At 46.3% G+C, this 23,063-nt stretch overlaps 5 protein-coding genes across 5 annotated transcripts in view; 2 read left to right on the plus strand and 3 right to left on the minus strand.

Annotated features, from left to right (window-relative positions):
• Nucleotides 1-823: 823 nt before the first annotated feature.
• AK88_01853 (uncharacterized protein) lies at nt 824-1,618 on the minus strand (the record flags this gene model as incomplete). The annotated part of the gene is made up of 1 exon (XM_012479488.1): nt 824-1,618. The coding sequence occupies one exon, from the start codon at nt 1,616-1,618 to the stop codon at nt 824-826; it is 795 nt and encodes a 264-aa protein (XP_012334911.1).
• A 1,446-nt stretch (nt 1,619-3,064) lies between these two features.
• AK88_01854 (uncharacterized protein) lies at nt 3,065-7,669 on the minus strand (the record flags this gene model as incomplete). The annotated part of the gene is made up of 5 exons (XM_012479489.1): nt 3,065-4,495; nt 4,633-6,192; nt 6,442-6,557; nt 6,705-6,752; nt 6,958-7,669. The coding sequence occupies 5 exons, from the start codon at nt 7,667-7,669 to the stop codon at nt 3,065-3,067; spliced, it is 3,867 nt and encodes a 1,288-aa protein (XP_012334912.1).
• Nucleotides 7,670-9,786: 2,117 nt separating this feature from the next.
• Nucleotides 9,787-12,860, minus strand: AK88_01855 (uncharacterized protein; the record flags this gene model as incomplete). The annotated part of the gene is made up of 4 exons (XM_012479490.1): nt 9,787-9,890; nt 10,434-11,202; nt 11,474-11,832; nt 11,948-12,860. The coding sequence occupies 4 exons, from the start codon at nt 12,858-12,860 to the stop codon at nt 9,787-9,789; spliced, it is 2,145 nt and encodes a 714-aa protein (XP_012334913.1).
• A 1,404-nt stretch (nt 12,861-14,264) lies between these two features.
• On the plus strand, nt 14,265-18,911 carry AK88_01856 (uncharacterized protein; the record flags this gene model as incomplete). The annotated part of the gene is made up of 5 exons (XM_012479491.1): nt 14,265-14,369; nt 14,511-15,405; nt 16,066-16,740; nt 17,025-17,579; nt 17,746-18,911. The coding sequence occupies 5 exons, from the start codon at nt 14,265-14,267 to the stop codon at nt 18,909-18,911; spliced, it is 3,396 nt and encodes a 1,131-aa protein (XP_012334914.1).
• Nucleotides 18,912-20,385: 1,474 nt separating this feature from the next.
• Nucleotides 20,386-23,063, plus strand: part of AK88_01857 (uncharacterized protein) — a gene marked incomplete at both ends in the record, with an annotated part of 8,912 nt that continues 6,234 nt past the window's right edge. The window contains 3 exons of the mRNA XM_012479492.1: nt 20,386-21,190; nt 21,545-21,733; nt 22,269-22,948. Of these exons, the coding sequence (XP_012334915.1) occupies nt 20,386-21,190; nt 21,545-21,733; nt 22,269-22,948 (1,674 nt within the window). The remainder of the gene's footprint in view (nt 21,191-21,544; nt 21,734-22,268; nt 22,949-23,063) is intronic.

The raw sequence follows: 23,063 nt of genomic DNA on the forward strand, positions 1-23,063 counted from the left end.
AAAAAAAAAAAAAGAGGGTAACCTTCGCAGAAAGAAATGGACACAAACGGCGTTCAAATGAGACGTAAAAAATTAAACATAAAAAATAAAACGTAAAAAATAAAACGTAAAAATTAAACCTAAAAATTAAACGTAAAAAGTAAACATAAAAATTAAACGTAAAAAAGGGAACGTAAAAATTAAAACGTAAGGTACAGAAAGAAACAGAGCAGCACACCACGTACGATTCGCCTCTCTAACTATGCAACACTTCTACGAACAGAACGCATAACTAAACACTTGCGCGAGTGTACATGGCTATATAACTGTTCAACACAAATTGTTTAAGGAGAAAAATATGGAACAAGGGCGGTGGAACGGGCAAGAATAGAGAGTAAAAAGAAAAATGTACCTCGCATTTGTAAACGAACATGCATGCGTTAAGAAGTTTTAATGTGTTGTTCTTACAATACAGGAACGAGAAAAATACACACAGGATGGAGGAAGCCGTAGGAAGGTGGAGACTGTGGACGATTTGAGCAATTATGTATTCGGTGCGTACGTGGAATGAGGAACTGTGCAGGTCGTGCAAAACAGGTACCTCGCCTTTTTTTTTTTCTTCTTCATGTATTTCTCCTGATGACACTACAATTTAAGGCCATTGTGAATAGACCACTGATGAGGCAACAAATGTGGAAAACGTCGTGGAACCCGATAACGCCTACGGAAATTATGCAAAAGGGGAGAAGGGAAGGGTAAAGATGAAGTGCACATATTGACGCGTACTTGGAAATACTGCAGGACTGCATTTGTTCACATGCATTTGTAAAGACAACACAGGAGCTCATGTGTCGTTACCTTTAATGGGGTTAGGCTTCTTCATGGAATACGCAACGGCCCCTAGGCAGTAGAGCGCGGCCAAAAGAAAGAAAAACGTGATTTCCTTGGCCATGAGGCCCATTATATAGTCCTTCAAAAATAAGGCATGCAGGAACCCAGCTATGACATAAGTACAGGCCCGCGTAATCCTATTTCCCGTGCTAAAGCGGCTGAAGAATATGAATAAGCATCCAAACAGGGACGTCAGCCCTTGTAATATAATATAGTATAAAAATTGTATCTTGTTAAAAATCAGTGCTGGTACTGGTAAACAGGATCCACTAATCATTAGAAAAATGCCCATGTGATCAATCTTCTCAATCAAGAAATATAACTCAGGTTTCCATTCAAAATTGTGGAGCAGGAAGGAAGCGAAAAAATTAAAAAACATACATGAGGCTGCAATGGAGGTAAAAATTTTTGCCCTTAATGTTTTCGATATGAGCAGCATGTAGGTAATCCAGATGGGGGAAGTAAGTACTAACAATAAATGGATCTTTCCTTGAAACATTGTTTTTACTTTCCGTTCCATATAATTAATTAACATAAGTTTATTTATTTTTTTTTCATTAAACAGTTCTACTATCTGTTTGTCATTTGGGCATAGAATGCTCGACTGCATGAATTCCTTTATTGTCTCATCAGTTATGGTTGTCGTTCCACTCACATCGAAGATGTCCATATTCTGATACTTCTCCTTCAAATAATTTAGGGCCCTTTTACACGAATTTTCGGTCACGCTGTTGCTTATGGCATCCATTTTGTTTTTTCCTTTTTGTATCAAGCGTGGTTAAGTTTGGACGCGCGGCGGCTATATAACGTATATGTCTCCTCTATTGTATTCCCTCCGCTGACTTTGTGGTTCTGACTTTTTCCGTAACCGTGGCGTTGACCTTCCTGCTGACTCTTTGTACGCCTCTTATATTTACATTTTTTTTTCTTTTTTTTTTCCTGTAGGTTCTTGTATTGGCACTATTTACCGAATACAGAAAACGACTATTATATTTAGTCTTATATCAGTATGTTCTTTTTTTCTTTTTTTTTTTTTTTTTTTTTTTTATATTCAGTCTTGTTGTTTTGTGCATTGAATTTTTGAATTTTGTTTTCGCAACATCAATTGCATCGTTTTTTTTTTTTTTTTTTTTCCAATTCTGCGCGGTGCGATTTTGCTGCGCGCTTCACAGGGTTTTCATTACTAATTTAAGGCTTGGCTCGAGGGGAGGGCAGAATGTTGCGCACTTTTTTTTTTGTTTTTTTTTTTTCTTGTTTTTTTTTTTTTTCAGATGAGAACAAATATTTTTTGCACTATTACCAAAGCGCAGTTTTTATTCTTTTATAAAAAAAAATAAATTAATTTGGTGATGCATCAACAAATAGGCGAATGTACATGTATCTATATTTTGACGTACGGTCTTCACTAGTTATTTTGTCTTGGGCTTACGGGCGAGTTATAGAATAATACACCCGCGGTTGCTTGTGCTGAGGCACTGCATAATGACCGAAACCTGCGGCATGTACCACAGATCGCGCAGCCGTCCTTACGTACTAATTCCAAAATATCACCTATGCATCTTGAACCTTAAAAACTTGACAGCTAAAGTCTGAAACTGGGACCTAAACCCCATAACCAGCAGTGTGCAGAACACTGGAACCTTCAATATTAAAAAATGATCCCCGAATCCTGAACTATGAGGCTGTAATACGAAACCAGCAATGCATGGAATGCGCAACACGATGTTCTTAACTGTGTATTGTGAACCGTAAAACAAAACCTAAAACATGGAAGCGTAAACATTAAACCTTAAAGAAGAAGCTTTGAACATCGAAAGCTTAACATAGACCCTGGACCGTACGTGTGCAAATGTTGATCCTTCATCCGGCGGCGACTCTAAATAGTGGTAAAGTGCAAAAATATGTATTCGGCACTGTAGTAAATAGCGGAAAAATAAAATAGGATACGGCCGCGTTGTTCCCATAGAGCGCGGCCATATATACAACTCAATGAAAAAAAAAAATAATAAAGAGACCACAACACACGGAAAAAAGTAAGGGATAAGTAGTGTCTACCGTAGAAGGTTACACTGCATGCTGCATGTAATAATCCCATGCAGTAGAATGTACTGTGAGGTTTCCATATACGTGTTAGGATAATGTGGAGTTAATAATAGTACAGGGATTAACAATTCATCCAGGATTCATATAAGTTTTATGCCATGTTTTCTAATAAATTGTCAAGGTATGTGTCTGTTTCTTGAAGGTTCTGTTCCATTTCACACTGTTCTATGACGGATGACAGGATTAGCAACCATAATTTAGATGTCAACGATGTCTTCATGTACATTTCCGTATTGTGTTGTTGCATCCCTGGTAAATGGCTCACTTTTAGAGCTTGTTCCGCTTCCAACGATTTTTCTCCTTTTAAGCCATTTTCTACAGGTAGCATTTGTCCTGTTATAAATGTGCTTGGTTCTTCCTGTACTGTGGGCATATCGCCCACTGCTTTCACTGCTGTTATCTTTGCCGGTATTCCCTCTGCAGCTGTTAGCCCGTTTTCCTCTTCTATGTTCCTCAATAGGTATTGGAACCACTCCTCCTCCCTGTATGCAATCACCTGCCGATGTTGTTTTGCAACCCATTGTTTCCACAACCGCAATTTCTTCATTTCTGTGGATGGCATATTACCGTGCTCACCGAGTGCACTGTTGCCAAATACTTCGTTTACCGCCATGTGCTCACGTAGGTATTGTTTCCACTCCGATTTCAATTGCAGAAACCATGGCTGCGTCGTGCACTCCCGCAAAAGGTATTTGGTGATGTCAATCCAAGGGATCCATTGGGTGCACTCCGACGTCGCGTGCTCGTGGTTGGAATGAGCACGACTCTGTTGTGCATCTAACTGTATGTTTTTCATACAACTCCATGGGTCATCTTCATGTGGTGGAGACGGGTCCGTTGCTAACGGTATAGTTTCCATACAACTCCATGCATCGGGGTCATGTGGTGGACAAGTGTCCGTTGCTAACTGTATAGGTTCCATACAACTGCATGCATCGGAGTCCGCTTCGTTAGGTGCAGAAGGGTCCGTTTCTAACTCTATCGTTTCCATACAACGCCACGGATCGGGTTCATTCGGTGGACAAGGGGCCGTGGCGAACTGCATGGTTGCCATACAACGCCATGGATCGGAGTCCTCGTCGTTAGGCGGAGAAAGGTCCGTTCCGTCGGACTCGGTGGGTGGATCCACGGTGGATGAAACATTGTTCCGTGATAAATCCTGGTTTGTGGTAGACACACCCAAGATAGTGTTATTCCTGTCCTGTTCCTGCTCCAAGTCGTGCGCAAACTGCTCCACGAGTATCTGCAAATAGTCCTCTTTCACCGTTTCCCATGCGGCCGCTTCACATTCGTGGAGCACTTCTAAATGTAGCTCGATGATGGTGCGCTTATGCACGCGTCGGGGGTGGCGTCGTCCAGCGGCAGCAGATGCAGGCCGCCTATCCCTAATCATCGTGTACCCGTAATCGGGTGGCGGCTCGCCGCGTTGTAGATGCTGCAATATTTCTTCGTCGAGTGGCGGTGACGGCACGTCACGCACGGTTCGATATGTTCGTCGTCGTTTGGCGAGGTAGGCAAAGTACTAAGCAAAAAAAAAGAAGAAGGACGATGTAGAAGAGTGCAGTTGTGTTAGAATGATCGTACAACAGACCCCGTTAGACACACATTCATATGGTACATATTACGGATACGCATATGCGGTATTCCGTATATACTTACTTTCCAAAGGGAATAACCCAGGAGGGCCACGATGACGGAAGTGAGAAAAAACAGGATGGGAGTAGTGGCGGTAAGGACGTTTGCGGTTAGGTCGGGAACAGCGTAGTCACCTGGGTCGCTATTCGATGAACTGGATGATCTGGGTGTTGTGACAGATGGTGCAAAACCTCCTGCTGCGTCCCCTATATTTAGGCCAGTATCTGGTGTAAAGTTAAAGTCACATTTCCCGTTCTTATAGTCAGCGACAAGGTCGACAGAACCATTAGAAGGGCATTTTCCTGCTGCCCATAAATCGACACTGTCCGGTACATTACCCAAGTCTCCTCCACCGTCTGGAGTTCCTTCTCCTGTTCCCCATAATTTGGTTTTGGTGGGTACACTGCTGAAATCCCACGCTGATTTTGTGCCTGTTGATTGTGCATCCCTCCCTGATACATCCGGCCCTGCTGATGGTTCTGAAGGTGTTGGTAGTGTTGATGTTCCTGTAGAAACTGCCTTCGATGGTTCCGGCCCTGGTTCCGGTACAGATTGTGCTGGTGGTTCCTTGTCTTTCTCTTCTGCCGGTTCTGGTGTTGCAGGTGATACCGCAGCTGTTGGTGCTGGAGGATGCTGTAGCGGTGTTTCCTCAACGGATGCATCTGATCTTGCTACTGCCGGCGCCGGTCCCGCGGGTGCAGATCCTGGGTCTACCGGTGTTCTTGATGAGGATGTTGTCGTCGTTGTCCCTTCTGATGATGGTGTTGTTCGTATCTCGGGTGACTTCCCCCCTAATTCTGGAGTTTGCGCAGGGGCTTTATTCTTCTTCTTTTCTTTTTCCTTTTCTTTCTCTAATACATTCTTCACACAATCATCATCCCCATTATTGCAATGTTCTGTTCCCGTTAATATTTTCTGCACCTTGTCTTTTATGTCCTTCTCCACGTTCTTTATTTCTGCTTTCACTGTTTCTTTGACCGTTGCCGCATGTTCCTTCTTCTGTTGTTCCGTGCCCGCTGTCGTCTTGACCACCCTACAATCTTCCCCTAATACTCCTGTCTCGCCATCCCTCAAGTATCCCTTATTCCTATCAAACCACCTTTTCATTACTTCCCAGAGACCTCTATCCTTTTCATCTCTTCCAGTTCCATCGCCACCTATCCCTGCATCCTTCCACTCACACTCCACATTACCGAACTCGTGCTTGTAAACTCCCTTTACTTCGTCATCCACAAGACCGAATGCAAACTGTCCACCAGGCCCTTCTAGACACTTCATGCCCATTATTTTTTTCATAAATATGTTTACTAGAATACACCTCATATAGTTGTGTATTTTCTTCCTCTGTTCGTCCATGCCCTCTTGGCTCATAGGGGTTCCGTCTAATTGAATTCCATGTTTAAAACGTAACGCTATATACGCTAACTCGCATATACCCAGATCCTCACCAGTCCATATGTGTCCGTCCGCTTCCTGGTCCCGCTGTCCGGCTTCACACATACTGTGCGTCATTCCACCGTCATCTGCGTCCATATATTCCTTAAATTCTTTCCACGTGGTGTGTACATTTTTCCAAAAAAGCTCCTACAAATATAACATTCATTATATATCAATATATAAATTGCAAACTTACTTCTATATATTCTTATCCATACAATTCCATGTGTAACTGTGGTGCCGCCCTATATATATTGCCCGCGGTTGCAGAAAATTATAGTAGCCCCGTACATGAATATATATTCGTGTGCCTGAACGCACGCATCAACTATACTTCACTACGACCGAATAACACTATTCCGGCGTTCCCCTATTCCTGTACCAGCGTGAACTTACTCTAAATTCCTTAGTCTCCTTCACCCCCGTTTTCCCTGTCTCAATATAATCATCCCATAGTACTATTAAGTAGTTCCACATGGATGCCCGCCCTCCTGCTCCTGTCTTTACTTCCGCTGCGTCTGTAGAACACGAATTAATGAATGAAGGGTTAGAATTATTCATGCTCTACATTATGTAACATTCGAACACGAATCGGACCGACGGAGATGGACGTAGACCAAACGCAGACCAAACGACGACCACAGCAGATGGATGCACACCGAAGCAGACGTCTCTATTTTCCTCGCTCTTATGGCCTCTTGCTGTTGCTTGAGGTAAGGGAGGAGGAGGGATGATGTTGTTCTCATAAACCGTCCCAACCTTCCTTCTGTCTTTTTCCGCTTCTCTCTTTTTATTTACGCCGTTGTGCTAACTCACGTGTTGTCCTGGACGAACGTTCATCAGTGACGAATGTGTGTTCTCCTCAGGGACGAACTTGTTCTTACGTGTATTTTCACGAATGTGTTGTCTTACCATTTGTACTGTCCTTATTCCCCGACTTTCGTTGTATTACTTTCTCTTCTTCCTTCTTCTCTACAGCCGCACTGATCACTTTTTGAACTTGCTCATTTTTCACTGCATCCTCCTTTATTCTATTGAACGTTCCATCCTTAGACTTCAACAAACTCCGAATTCTGTTCTTTATCTGATCATTGGGTCCCTTTCCATATTCCTGAGCACCCTTCTTGCATTTCTCATCTTTAATTAAATTTTCCATTTCAGATGCCTCCATACCTTTCATTAGGTACCATGCATACTCTATTCCATCTTTTCCATCATGCCGTGTCTGTTCTAATGTGTACATATATATATTTGCTAGTGCACATTTTATGAATTCGTCTGCTTTTCTTTCATCTTCACTAGTCCCTTCCTTATATTTTGCTCGTGTGCCCCATCCATTCGCAAAGGACAATGCACCTGTCATTAGCATGCACACAGTTCTATCTTCCTTTGTCATCATTATCCTTGTTCCCGCTGGTGTACGCCCATGTTCATTCCAGTAATCCGATTCATCATTATTACAATTGGACCCATAAGCTTCGATCATACTGCTGTCACCCATATGTTCCATGAACTGTTGGAAATTCTCCTCTATAATCGTCAGTAGTTGTCTCTGCAATAAAGATATTTTACATGTATCTATGTATACCGTTACTCCATATTCTTTTATATGTTGCATGAGCATTAATAAATGCCCATTCTACATAAAGTTTTCTTTTTCCTAAATGGTAGTGGAATTGTGTCCCGGGAACATATATATGGCACATACATAGATTCCGCTAATTTACAGTAGTGCATACACATGCCCTGTTTATGTCTTCCTGCCATGTTGTCATTCTTCTAGTCTTACTAATTCTGTTGTCCGTGCGCTTATTCTTCTTTTCCTTTTTGCGACATACACCTTTAACAATTCCCTCCATAATTGAGTATCCATGTTTGCCCTGTTCGTTCTGTTATATCACTTTACCCTATATATGCCATTTCTACATGTTTGTCCTTCCCCCCCTTCATAATATGTTCTGCTCTACACAGAGAGTAATTTCTAACAGAACGTATTCATACAAGACCCCTACATTCATTTGGCATGTTGCACACGTTGCGCACCTTGCCCTTCTCTTCCGTGGTCTTCCCACATGCTTCTCGTTTGTGATACTCCCCTATCGTGCATTCGATACAATAAGGTCGTGGTCGTCATATGCAATTGTTCTACAACATCGGGATCGTCCTACAAGATGCTTCATCATGTGGGCGCATATACGTATGTGTATTGTACAGTGTAGAAGAAAGAAGAAGAACAATAACATTGCATAGAAAAAAACTATAGATTCCATGCCCGTCCAGCTTCGTCCCACAAACTGGGGCCCGTATTCAGAAAAACGGCGTACAAAACAAGCATGAACGGGATGATACATATACATACATGTACAAAAATATTCCAATACCGGTTGTTCTAATAAGTATATACTTGCACTTCCACGTTCACTTGCACCAGGGAAGTAGTAAATGAGCAAGGAAAACAAAGAACACAAGGAAAAAAAAAATAAATACGAACAGATAAACAAACAGCTGGGCGAGGGGAACGCTGGAGACCGTGCTGCGGAAAGCACCCTAATACTTATTGGAACATAAGGAAAAAAAAAAACAAAAAAAAAACAAAAAGGAGCTCATATAATACAAGCCCTATAGAAGAACAAAAAAAAAAACAACAAATACGAACACAAAAAAAAAACAGAAAGAAAAAAAAAGGAACACAATTTAATAACGCAGAAGAAAGAGTAAGAAGGAAAAAAAAAAAGAAAAAATGCTTTATACACTCGAATCGGAGCACCACTAACGATCTCCCTTAAAGCAGCAAGGCTGTGCGTGGGCGTGGGAGGAGCTGCCTTCAACCCTAAAACGGGAACGTTCGGAGAATAAAAGCTCCATACAACAACAGCCCCACAGAACAAAAGTCGCATACAAAACAAGCGCACATAATAGAAGCAACGAAATTAAAAAGAAAAAGAAAAAGAGAAAAAAAAGGAAAAGGGTGGAAAAAACAAAGAAAAGCAAAAGAGCGGAAAAAAAGAAAAAAAACAACACAGGGGAAAGAGGAAAAACGCCAAAGGAAAAAGAGAAACAGAAAAAAAGGAAAAAAAAATTGTGTGTACGCCCGAGTCGGAACGTTTATACACAAAACAAGGTCTCGAACAAAGGGGCACCCACAAGGCCCCGATAAGGCCCCGAGAAGGCCCCGAAAAGGAGAACAAGAGGGAATGTAAAAGGAAAAGGGGACAAGTGCCGCCATACATACCATAATAAGAATAATATATGCATTGGTTTACGCATATCGCATACAAGTATTTCAAAGAAAAAGCGTAAGGCGTGCGCGAAAAAAAAATTACCCACCTACCCCCGCACGATGGCAGCTACATGAAAGCATCACAAATATGGAGCATACACCCAGAGAATGGAAAAAAAAAAAAAAAAAAAGAAGGAACACGAAAAAGAATAAAAAGAAAAGGAAAAAAAAAACATAAAAAAGAAAATAAACAGCACGGATGGTGCAAAAAAAAACCTGTACGATTATCCATAGGTCCTAGAGAAAAAAAAAAAAAAAGAAAAAAGTCTGTACTATTATCTTTAGGTCCTAAGAGTAAAAAGAAAAAATTGTTCTCCCTAACATTTCACGTAAGCACGGAGGGAAAAAATAAGCCCAAATGAAAACATTCCACATAGAGAAAAGAGCAAATCTCAAAGGAGGAAGAAACGTGTGTCCCTCTTAGGGGAAAAATAAAATCATTAAAAACTTTCCCTTTGTCCTCATTTTCTTTTGCGTTTCCCCGTAACTATTTGGAAGACGCTTACGGGATAAAATTTGGCATAAGAGGAAAAAAGAAAGGAACAAAGTAAAAAGGAGCGAAAAACTGAAAAAGAAAGGAAAAAGAGGAAGGAAGAAACGGGATGGTAGGTCTCGTGGGCATGCGGTCGTCTCGATGTATAGGTCTGGATGGAGTGTACACGGTGGACTGGCTGCACTGGGGTTGGATGGTAGCAGTACACTTATGTTGTCGCCGTCCCGCCTCCCTCGTCCCGCTGCATCCCTCGTCGTCTTCGCTCGATGCGTAGCCTTCGCTACATCCCCACGCACCATTGTCACACCACTGTGACGCCGTCCCGCACTCACACACACACCTCTTCTACACTCATCCTCGTCGCCACTACGGCTGCACACTCATCGCTGCTACGGTTGCCGTCGTGGTGGCCGCTCTGCTCGGCAATTCTACGTTGGGCGAAGTGGTGCAGCAACGTCTGGCAGCGAAGTCATTTGCTGTGTGCTGTGCTGTTCCGCCGCGTGCGTGTAGCCGTTGCGTTGTTGTGGCGGCATCCATCCGCAGTCGTATCGGTGGCGGCCGTATTCGGCCGTGTTCGTAGTGTCCGTATTCGTGCTTTCTCCCATCGGTCCTTACTTGGCGGTTGCTGTGGTGGTGGTGTTGCCGGTTTTGTCGCGGCCACCTTCGCAGCGGCCGTGCTCTGTATTTCTTCCTTATCGATGTCAATACTCTTGTGTACTTTGTCCATTGCGGCCGTCACTTCTCCCTTTATGTGTTTAACCTCGTCCTGTATTTTTTTCTCCTCATCGTTATCTATGTGGTTCACGTGCGTTTTCGCTATTCCGCTCTGTCTCTGTCCTTCTTGCCTCCACTGTTTACACCTACTGCTTAATATTCCTGCAGCTTCTGTATCGCCCCACTTTATCTTTTCCTGCTTTATCCATTCTCTTATTTTGTGCCTTAAGTTACCCCCGGCTACTGTTGTGTTACTAAAGTCTACACCGTCACACGTAGCATTCTCGTGGAACCCAGATTCGGGCTTCAATAATTCATATATAGCTTTTTCTGCATACCCTGCACCCGTGGTGTCTAGACAATCCTGACCAAGCATACTATGTATGAATACATTCACTATCATACACTTCATATAGCGTTGCGTTGGTGTTACGGGTTCTACAGTCCCTTGCGCACTGCTGCCTGCGCGAGACGCATTGAGCCCATGCTTAAAAAGCAACGCACCCAACATAAACTCACATACGACAAGGTCACTCTGTAACATGTGTTCCTGATGCGGATTCTGTGCAGCCGCGTGACACAGTGTCCCATACAGGGCCTCCTGATCCGTGTTGTCCATATATGTGACAAATTCGTCGTAAACAGTCTTCATGTCCGCCCAGAATGTGTCCTACGCCGTGTAAGAATCATATAATTATACACACATTGTGCCGCTTGCGCTGGTAGACCTCTTTTTCTCGTTCGGCGCGGTGCCTTGGTCTGCCCAAAATATAGCTCCTCTCCTAATATATAAAACTCTATACTTTGCTGTTTCTAACTATTACTCGAATGCACCCGTACGTGCACATATATTCTATCTATGCATTCCGTGCATTCTCTATTATCATATGCGCATACACTGCCTCAACATTTGCCTTCATTCTCCTCTCATAATAACTTACGTTAAACGTCCTATCCCTATCATTCCCGGGTATGCCCCTGTCCTTTATATAACTCACGAGAACTTTCACTAAAAAATCTTTCGCCGCTTGCGTATCCCCCTTATTGACTGGTCCTACACCAGTAGCTGCACTGCGTGTGGTCCGTCCACCGCTCCCAGGTGATGTTGTTGTCGCCGTGCCTCGTCCCTCGTCCGGTGCTTCGCTACCGCTACCGCTACCGCTACCGTCGTGGCCGCCGCCGCGCACATCTGCGCACGGCTCAACGATGATGTGCTCGACCGAAGTGGGGCAGCTTCCGTCGTAGCCGCTGCTCGCTCGGCTCAACGAAGGGGTGCTGTTCCCCCGCATGTGCGTTGTTGCTGCCCGCGTGCGTGTGTGTTGTTGTTGGCGGCATCCATATTCGTACGGTCTACATGCGTGCCGTGTATGCGTATTGTTACGTGTCGTATTCGTGCTTTCTCTCATCGGTCGTACCTGCCGGTGCCGGTGGTGTTGCCGTGGCTCCCGGTGCTACCGGTGTGTCTCGCGCTGGTTTGGCTACGTTGAACGTCGCACCGGAATCGTGGACGGCGGGCGTCTGCGGTGGTGTGTGCGGTTCCGTCGCCCCCAGAGTGGCTTCATGCCGCCCCTCCGCTTGTTTCTGCACGTGCTGGACCCCCTCCTTTATCTTCTGCTCTAGTCGACATATGTCCTGGGATTGCCCTGGTTTTTGCATGTCCTGTAACACCTTATGTACGTTCGGAAAGGTGTGTCCTTCGTCCACCACGCCCTTTATGGCCTTCATGAGCTCATCGTGCTGTGGTATCGCCCGCGCCTGTGCATTACAGTCTTCGTCACGGTTCGGCTGCCCGGCATTGTCAGTCCCTTCTGTATCATCCCATCCACATTTTCCTGATGTGCTTCGAGCCGGTACCTTTGCTGGTGTCCACCTTTCACGCAAGCTGTTTAATCGATTCTGTAAGGCCGTTCCCATACTCTTTGATTGGAATAATACCTTCGCCCAATCTCTGTTTTCACATATTCCACTTTCAAGCCTCTGCTTCACAAATGTTTTCCCCTGTTCTAACTCCTTCGAAACCTCGTCCATTACTGTGATGTGATCCCCATTCCTTCCATAGAGTCGTAATAAAGCTTCCATCGTTACTGTACATCTTAAATATTCTTGAAACTGCTGCCACGTGCCCGAGTTTACTGGCCTTCTCTGCAATCCTTGTGTGCCTTTATGTTCATACCCCTTCATGTATAGCATTAAATTTACAATTTCCGTACACCTTTTTATGCAGGTCCCATGTTTGTTGTGAATACTCCCGCAGAAGCCAGAGATGTTGCCATGTGTGTAGCCAATTTTCCTGATTAACTCATGGAATATGTCATCAACCTCTTGCATTAATTTTTGCTGTGAGTGCAATAATTCATGCATGTATAGTGCGCAGTGCGCCTTAGTCTGTATTGAACTGCACTGCCACACGCGTCCTTGTGTGATGTAAGCAGTGCGCGCGTGTTGTGTTGCCGTGTTCCTCTAAATACCTCACTCACTTGCAGGATACGTGTATAAACAGTGCGTGAGTACCTGTACTGCCGCATTTGTTACGTATACATACGCCTTGCCTGCTCAAATGTATTATTGCCCCTCGTTCTCTGAACGTCCTGTATAGTTGAACTTACCCAATAACCCGTTCCGTCCGTTATCTTCCTTGTCTGTAGATAATCCTCCCATGCCCCTAGAAAGGGCAGTATGTCATTGCCATAGTCCGCGAGCATATGGAACACTTATTCCCTTCTTAAAAAAAAAAAGTACGCGACTACTACTACTACTACCGCTCATTAACAACAACATCATCAGACTCAACACCATCAACAACAACAACAACAACAAAATATATACGCACCCCCTTTGTCCACTAAACGCCGTCACACTGTGTGTCTGTGCGTACACCTAAAACCGCAGTATAACAACAACATCAATTCGTCCTTCTTCGTCCTGCCGTCGTTGCCGCGTCCTAGTAAGCATTGTCTCCGAGCAAACGCGGTTGAGTGTAAGACGGATTCGACGAAGTAGCCGCGTTCCGGAAGCGTTGACGGAGAGGCGTTGACGGAGGGGAGTTGACGGGAGAAGCGTTGACAGAGACGGGGTGACTCGGAGAGGCGTTGACGGGAGAGGCGTTGACGGCACAAGCCTGGACGCGAGACACGTTGACGGAAGAGGCGTTGACGGAGACGACAACGACGGCAGACGCATTGATGTTGTTGTTATACTGCGGTTTTTTTGTGTACGCGCACACAGACACAGTGTGTGTGACGGCGTTTAGTGGAGAAGGGGGCGGCGGGTGTAGAAAGGCGTATTCATGACACGTTGTGTTGTATTTTTCCTATTTTTTCTTTTCTTTGTGCTCTTTTTTTATTTTTATTCTTTTCTCTTTTCTTTTTATTCTTCTTACATATGTCTGATTTTCCCACTTTTCCTTTCATGTAGAATTATGTGTATTTCCTAATGTAGAATGGGCATTTATATAGGCAACATTTTGTTAAAGCTTAATATGTATTAAGGGCAACAATACACAGGTCTTCCTGTTCCGTGTGTATTATAACAATATATTATACAACTGTTCTAGTAGCTCCTACCTGTTGTCAACCACATAGATAAATCATTCTGTGCGCAAGCCAGGCACACGTAGGATGTGTTCAGGAAGAACAATCGGAATAGGAAGTTCAGGATTTCTGAAGTATTCAGCGGACATATGAAAATGTTCATACAACGTTGCGGCATTTTTCTGCTGATGACAAATGCAAGATGAGTTCGCAAGATGGGAAGTATAAGCCTGTGGAGGAATTTATTAAAGATGTATTGGCCATATGGGCCACGGGGGAGGCCAGGTTTACTCAGGACAAGTTTGATGTAAGTACTGCAGGATGTATAATTTCAACGAGATACTCCAAAATGCATAAGACCGGATAATTCAGAATGATTATATGTCCAGCAACGTAGTATGCAAAATATAAATGTGCATGTTTATTTTTTTCTTAATATATACAACAGAGTGGATTATGGGAAAAGATGAAAGCACTACTGGAGGAGTTTGTGGAACATATGAAGCACACAATAGACAATGAACTCCTCGATGCATTCGGGATCAACTGTGAGAATGAGGGTTGGGGCTATAAGGACAATAGTGACACCCTATACACGAGCTTCTCCACGGGGGATGTTATGAAATGTAAACTGATGTCAGCAGCATTGGCCTTCATGAATACGGTGAGAATGGGCAAGAATGCATACAGCGGCAGGAGTCAGAATGATCAGGATATGAGGGAAATTTTAGGGTGTGTAGTGGTAAATATGTATATGAACATATTGAGAAATGCCAAATGCGGGAATCCGTGGAAAGGACCGAGTTATGCCTGGAAGGTGGCGAGAAAAATGGGAAATGACGCAGGAGGTGCAGCATTCAGCAGTGCAATTACAGACGGAACGTGTACTAAGGATGCATGGCGCGCTCTGAAAATAGGCAAACAGGACATTCGGAGCGCTGTGGATGCATGGTTAAGGGACAATGCACACATAATGGCGGAAATACAGAAAGCTGAGGCAAGCGCAGAATGTAACAAACCATGGAAGAGGGAACGAGGTATGAAAGAGAGCGGAGGTACTACGCATGGTAGTGCAGGAGGCAGTGATGCACACACACAACTTGGCAAGAAGATAGGACATATCGTGGACAGCATAATTGTAGGGATGAAGGAAGACATAGATGAAGGGGGAAGAATGAATAAGAAAAGGAAAGAGCAGTCCAGGTTAAGTTCTACGGGTACCTCCAACGTCCAGAAGGACACGAGGTGTAAGGCGGGAGTGGACCATGTTGCACAAGAAGAGTCGGAAGATGAAGACGCAGAACAGGAGGACACGAATGGTAAGAACAGTACGAATACGACTCGTAAGCATACCAATCATACGGCCGCACACGGGATCACACGGCCCGGTCCGTACGGTACCGATATAGATGCCACCACCACAACAACACAACGGGCACAACACCACGCGCCCGCGGAAAGAACAACAACACGCACACGCGGGAACGGCCAAACGCACGGTGACACAGCACAGCAAACGGCTTCGCTGACGTTGAGCGGTGGCGGAGCGAACGCATATGAGTGGCCACCAGTGAGGAGCGTACCGTTCGCAGAATGCAGTGTAGACGAGTGTGTAGCGGTGATGAGTCTGCAGCGTCACAGTGGTGTGACTGTGTCGTGCGTGGGATGGAGCGGCCGTCACGATGGTAGCGGTGACGGCGACGGATGCAGCGGGACGGCGGTCGCGGACGCGATGACGACGACAAATAAAAGTGTACTGCTACCATCCCATCTAGCCAAGTCCACCGAGTTCACCTCACCGTTCGCTTGCGGCCGCCTCACTCAGTCCATCGCAGTCCATCTCGGCCCACTGCATCGACACACTGCATCGAGCCCCTGACGTGAGCCGGACCCTAGCCTGCCGCTACCTGACCGCACCGTCCCGCCCCCTTCTTTCTGTACCACTTGTGTGTCGCTTTGTTATCGTTTGTTCATCCATCTTTCTGCCGCTCTCCTTTTTGCAGGCGCTGGAGGAGCGGCGGCCACCAAGCCAGCGACGACGAAACCGGTGGCCACCAAGCCAGCGACGACGAAACCGGAAGTTAAGACCCCCAAGGACTCTGCTGAGGGAGGTAGAGACAAGTCCGCATCACCACCGAAGAAACCAGACGTACCACCAGCTAAGGTACCAGAGGTACCAAAGAAGGTTGTTCCTGAGAAGAAACCTTCGGAGGGAGGTGCTGGGACACATGACAGGGCCAGGTCAGAGGGCGGCGCCCAGCGACCAACACAAGTAGTACCAGTATCAGCGCCTGGGGCGCCCATACCTACACAGTCGTCACCAGAACCACCTACGGAGAAGATTTCTCAGGACAACAAGAAAGGGCAGGAAACAGACAAAGCAGGTAAGTGTCCTAAGGCACCAGGGGTTTCTACAGTCAAGAATGCAGGCGACGGACTACGCGAAGCAACATCCTTGACAACCGTCTCCTTTGGGTTGAGCCCAGGAGCTGATGATGACTGTAATAAGAAACCTGATGACACCGGAGCAGGTAGTGTCCTGAGTGAATATCCACAACAAACACCACGAGAACAAAAGAAACAACATTTCCGGCGAGAGAAACCCCGGAGCGCGAGAAACCAAACGTCGACTGCGAATGACCGGCACAGCCACGGGGCGAGCCAGACTGCCGCGCCCGGTAGAGAGCGACGTAGAGACGTCGACGCACACACACACTATCTGTGTGTGTGTTGTGCGCGAGAGAGCGAGTCTTTTCCCGGGTGCACCGTAACCACCGTTCGCACCGTGTCCCCGACGCCTGCCTCCGTCCCCGTGGCACCAATGGTGCCAACCGCGGGCAACCGCCGTCAACCGTGTGGTCGAACAATGCAGCGACGGACAGCGGGCAAGCGGCAACCGTGGGCCATCACATCGCAACAATTCACGTTCTTGTGTATTCGTCCTCTTTTTTCGAATGTTTAGGTAGTACAACGCCAGTTGCCCCGGGCGATAAGAACACGCAATCGGAGGACCCAACCCGAAGTCCTACGCATGTTGACAGTAGTACAAACGCCGGTGCACAGGCTTCTAACACGGGGGACACCACAGTAACTACGCCTGCCGGAGACGTAGTGCCCCAGAGTCCCTCTGTTCCACCAGGTCCAACAGGTGCAGACGGCAAACCTGCGGATGCTGTGGTGGACGGTGGCAATGATGACCCCCCTACACAGCTGCTACCCCCCAATCCACCCAAACCAAAACCGAATCCGAACCCAGATCAATCGGGTAGTAGTGGCAGTTTCAGTGATGCTGATTTGGCGGATGGCGTTTCTGGTGGGGAAGGAAAAGGCGGAGGTGCAACTGGTGAAGGTGGCGCACACGGAGGTGGTACTAGTGGTGGTGCAGGGCCTGCCCTCACCCCTGCCACCCCTTCCGTTCCGCCCGGCCTCACATGGGAAGATATTAAGCCGTACACCCCCGCGATCATTCCCGCGGTGGTTGGTATTGCGATCATTGCGTTCTTCCTGTGGAAGGTAAGTATATACGACAATGCGGGCATGCTGCATGTGCAGGATGTTTATACCTCAGAACATCCCGACGGGCTCCAATATATGATGTTTCTAACCAATACACTCCTACACCCGTATTCATTCCTGTTATCCTACCGTGCCCACCCTCCTCTTTACCCCCTTTTTTTGCTTAGTACTTTGCGCACCTCGCCAAACGACGACGAACATATCGAACCTTCGTGACGTGCCGTCACCGCCACTCGACGAAGAAATATTGCAGCATTTACAACGCGGCGAACTACCGCCACCCGATTACGGGTACACGATGGTTAGGGCTAGGCAACCTGCGTCAATACCTGGTAGAGGACGCCCACCACGCGTGCATAAGCGCACCATCATCGAGCTACATCTAGAAGTGTTACACGAATGTGACGCGACCGAATGGGAAAACGTCAAAGAGGACTATTGGCACATACTCGTTGAAGAGTTTATGGGGGGCAACAACACGTGTACAAGTAGCTCGGATGTCTGTACCCCCGACGACGGTTTCGCAACCCAGGACTCAACAACAAACGCCGATTCACCAACCCTGCATCCACCCACCTATTCCGACGGCACGCACGCATCTGCACCTAACGAAGAGCACCCCGATCCATGGAGTTGTATGGAAACTATACCGTTAGCAACGGACCCTTGTCCGCCTAACGAAGAGGACCCCGATCCATGGAGTTGTATGGAAACCATACAGTTAGATGCAGAACACAATGCTCATTCCGACCACACGGAGGCGACCTCGGCCCACGCATGGCATACCCACTGGATTAACTGGATTGACCGCAACAAGCATCTATTGCGCGCGTGCACGACGCAGCCGTGGTTTTTGCAATTAAAAGCGGAATGGAAACAATACCTGCGTGAGCACATGGTGGCAAACGAGGATAACGAAGACAACGGGCACATTGACAACGGTGAAGCGGCCACCCCGCCGATGAAGAAACTGGACTTGTGGAAACAATGGGTCGCACAGCAACATCGGCAAATGAGTACATACAAGGACACGGAGTGGTGTCCACATTTGTTGAATACTGTACAGGAGCAGACAGTACCGGAACAAGGCGACGCATCTGCAGTGGAAAAACACTTAGACGTGGAAAATGTAATGGCAGCACACGATATGCTACGCGTGACAGATTTACCGCGGTCGCAACCACTGCATCCGCAACCTTACATGAAAAAACGGTTAACCGCTAAAATATGGATACTGATCCTGGCATTCGTCATAGAACAGTGCGAAGTTGAACGCAGTTTGCAGGAGAAGGAGTTATATGTGGATGCCCTATTGCAACAGTGTTCACATTAGGATGACGGGGCATATGCATGCGACATAACGCCTGCTACCCGCACACGACTTTTACTGCATTATGTGATATACATAATATATTTCTGGTTTACATTATTCCATACCTTCTTTTTTTTTTTTTCTTCTCTGTTCTGCTTACTTCTGTTGCTTTCTGTTTACTTTTGCCCTGTTTTGTTCTTTTTCTGTGTAGTCAACTTTTAACATGACCATAGGAACAGGTGCGTACCGGTTACATGCATATAAAATGTAGCTTTCAATGAATAATATGAAGGGGTAGAATTCTCCTTTATGTGAAGTTAATTATTAAAAGCTGAGCACGTGCATTCGAAGGGTATAGTGCAGAACAACTATAGCATGCGCATACGCATTCGAGTATAAGGAGAGATTGTCTCTCCGAGCAAACGCGTCGACCAACGCGGCCGGGTAGACGGGATTGTCCGAGTGTAACAAGGCGGAGGCTTGTGTGTCCGAGCAAACGCGTCGACCAAAGCGGCCGCGTGTAAGAACGATTCGAGTAAGTAGCCGAGTGAGGATCCATAGAGGGAACAGCAAGGCGTAGGGGTGGAGACGGCAACACACAAATTTTATGGGATCAACACGGGCCGCAACAACGGGGACAACGACGGTAGAAGAAATTGATGTTGTTGTTATACTGCGGTTTGGTTGTGTACGCACACAGAGAGACAGTGTGTGTGACAGGCGTTTAGTGGAGACCGATGTAGAAAGGCGGGAGCGGGCGTTATTCATGACGCGTTGCGGGTGTAGGCGGTAGTAGTAATACTGTTTACTATTTTTTCATTACCTTTCTTGTGTTCTTTTTTTTTTTTCTTTATCTATATTTATTCCTCTGTCATTCTCAATATATGGTTTCTGAGGAATATAATAATAGTAGACGCATGGGATTGCACACCGGTACATAAGGATTTTGTTATGTATAATGTTCTAATGTTAAGTGTTCAGGGGGCACATTACTCATAAGTAGTAAAGGAAGAATATAACAAGGCCTAGAGGGGACATGTGTAGGTTAATATAGTTCACGTGGGACATTGGGACAATACTCAGGTGTGTAATATTTGAGCTACTCCAAGACGAAGAAGTATGTCGGATAGGGCATTAGCGGATATATTGGCAAAATACGCCAAGGAAAGGCAACTAGAGGGAAGTGGTGAGCTTTATCAGGTAATTAATTATGAACGACACAACAAACCGTGTATAGGAGTATACGCGCTCATATATGTTGGTGCCACGTGCAAATGTGCGTAGAAGTGTGTTACTGCATATATCATGGTAACATTGAATGCGCAAATTTAGAACAGAGTAATACGCACGAGCGCAGTCGTGCTATGTGAATGTTTGAATGCAACGAGTGAATGAATGCACATGAACGCAGCTACAGAGTACGTGTGCATATTATACATTTCAGGAAAGTCTACAGAACGACATACGGGCCAGGCTCGGAGAGTTTGTTGAACACATGAAAGACATGGAGCCACTTATGGACGCCTTGGGTTCAAACTGTAATAATGCAGGTTGGCAACATTGGCTCACTGATGCAAAGTATGCGCACGTGGGTCAAAATGAAGGTGACAGGATTGCGTGCAAATTTATGACAATTGCTTTATATTTCCTGAAAGGATGGAGTCAAACTGGAAAAATCCCTTATGATGAGAAAGAGAATGATATGAAGTTGAAAGGTTACATGAGATGTGCAGTAGTGCATATGTTCACGGACATATTGTTTGAATCCGTGTGTAGAAGTAAATGGGGTACATTTTATGCATGGTACTCGGTGGATGGAATGATGAAGGACGGAGGAATAACTAGGTCAGCCGGTACGCAAAAATGCGCGATGGACCGACTGATGGATATAACGCGCGGCAATTGGAGTATGAGTGAGGAGATTAAAGAAAGGTTAAGGAACAATGACAGACTAAAAAGTATGATAGCAGGGGAAAGAATGAAAGCGGCGTGTCAGAAAAAAATAAGGAAGGAGCAGACGAAGGAGAATAGACCGCTGGATGAGCAAGAGCAGACTAACCAGGAGAGATGGGAAATAAATGTGAAAGAGAAATTGAACAAAAGAATGAAGAAAGTTCTGAACAAAGTTGAAAGGGCAAGATCCGGGAAAGGACAACACGATACGGATGAGACGGATTCCGATGAAGAGGAAACCCTGAGTGAAACTGACGAAGCGGATGAGAAGGACATGGAAATTGAAGACGGTAAGTACACGAATAGCAACAATACGAATATGAATACCCATACACACGGCACGAATAGTAGGAATGCCGCAAACACAAGAACACGCACACGCGGCGAGAACAGCACAACAGCACAGCGCGGCACATCTACGCTGCCCCAGTTCGCTTGCGCCATGCGCAGAGCGGCCGTCACGATGGTAGCGGTAGCGGTAGCGGTGACGAGGCACCGGGATGAGATGACGGAGCGGGAAGCCGACAAATAAAAGTTGTACTGCTACCATCTAGCCCAGTTCACCGAGTGCGCAGTCCACCGAGTCGACCCGACCGTACCACACCACATCGACCGCCCATTCTTTGTACCACTAGTGTCCTTTTGTTTTTATCATCTTTTTACCACCTTTTTATCTTTCTTCCTTTCCTTCTTCATTGTAGAGAAAAGCAAGGAGAAGAACGAGAAGTCGGACGGCGCAATATCAACACCAGTAGTACCACCGAAGAAACCAGACGCTCCACAAGCGGATGCAGCACCAAAAACCTCCACAACTACCCAAACACCTGGACACGGTCAGGGATCCGGAGATAAGAGTAAGGATGTACCTGAAGGACACACTGAAGACGCAGGTAAGAAGCAACGTGCAATATGTGAAAAAACCAAGCAAACTCAAGCGTGGGAAACAACAGACAATGAGGGTAACGTAGGACGTGTACAAATAACGTCAGTCGTGACTCCTTCCACACCTGCATGCATGGACCCGGACACAGCAGTGGACGTCACAGGTAATGTGCACCACGGGGTCCACATCCCATTGTCGGTACCCTGAGTATACCATTGGGCCAGAAAGAAAAAAAAAAAAAAAAAGTTTTCCGGAGACCACACGCCCAATGACAGGGATAGCGACGGGGCGAACGGGGCGCGAGAAACAGCCGAGGCAGAACCGCTGCAGGTAGAGAGCGACGTAGAGACGTCGACACACACACTGTGTGTCTGTGTGTTGTGTTGTGTTGTGTGTCGGCGACAGAGAGTGTCTGTTCCCGGGTGGCACCCTACCCCCGTTCTTCTCCTGGCCCGCCGTCCCCGCGGCACCAATGGTGCCGACCACCCCACAAAACTTCAGTTGCCTTCGACATGTTTCCTCCTTCTGCTCCACATTTGCAGGTCAAGATACTGAGAAGGATAGCTGGAGTAAGGATGGAGCAGGCGCCCAATCAACGGAAGCACCCGCATCAGCACCATCAGAATCAACACCAACAGCTCCATCACGTGAATCCGGTGCAAAGGGTACAACGGGTGCTTCAGGTTCCCCAGCGCAGGACGGTGAAACCGGTCCTTCCGGTCCAGCGGGTAAACATGGTGAACCCGGTAACAGTGGTGGAGGTTCCGTCATCGACGGCGGTAACGATGAACCCCCTCCTCTCAATCCACCCAAACCAAAACCACCAACCACGAGCCCAACTCAATCGGGTAGTAGTGGCAGTTTCAGTGACGCTGATTTGGCGGATGGAGTGCCTGGTGGGGCAGGAAAGGGAGGTGGTGATGGTACGGGAACCGTTTCCACGGGGGATTTCAGCGGTCTCGACCTACATACTCCTGGTGCGGCCGGAACAGGTAATCCTGGCGGATCCCATGCACTATGGACGCCAAGCGATGGATTAAATGGGCAACCAGCACAATCAGGTCCTTTACCTGGCCCAGAGGACAAAATCCCAGGTGAAACTACAGATGGCAGCGGCCCCTACCCACCTGACCTAACCGGTGTTGTCCTTACCGCCACTACTCCGATCCTGTTGTTCGTCGCTTCCGTCATCGTGGCCGTTCTTGGTTATTCCCTTTGGAAGGTAAGCATGCACTCACACAAGCGCACACGCAACACACGCACAACACATACACAAAACACAACACACAACGCACAAGCAACCACAAATATAACCGAGTGGAAATGCACATTCGTTT

This window comes from Plasmodium fragile (assembly GCF_000956335.1).
Source record: "Plasmodium fragile strain nilgiri unplaced genomic scaffold supercont1.17, whole genome shotgun sequence".
NCBI classification, from domain to species: domain Eukaryota; phylum Apicomplexa; class Aconoidasida; order Haemosporida; family Plasmodiidae; genus Plasmodium; species Plasmodium fragile.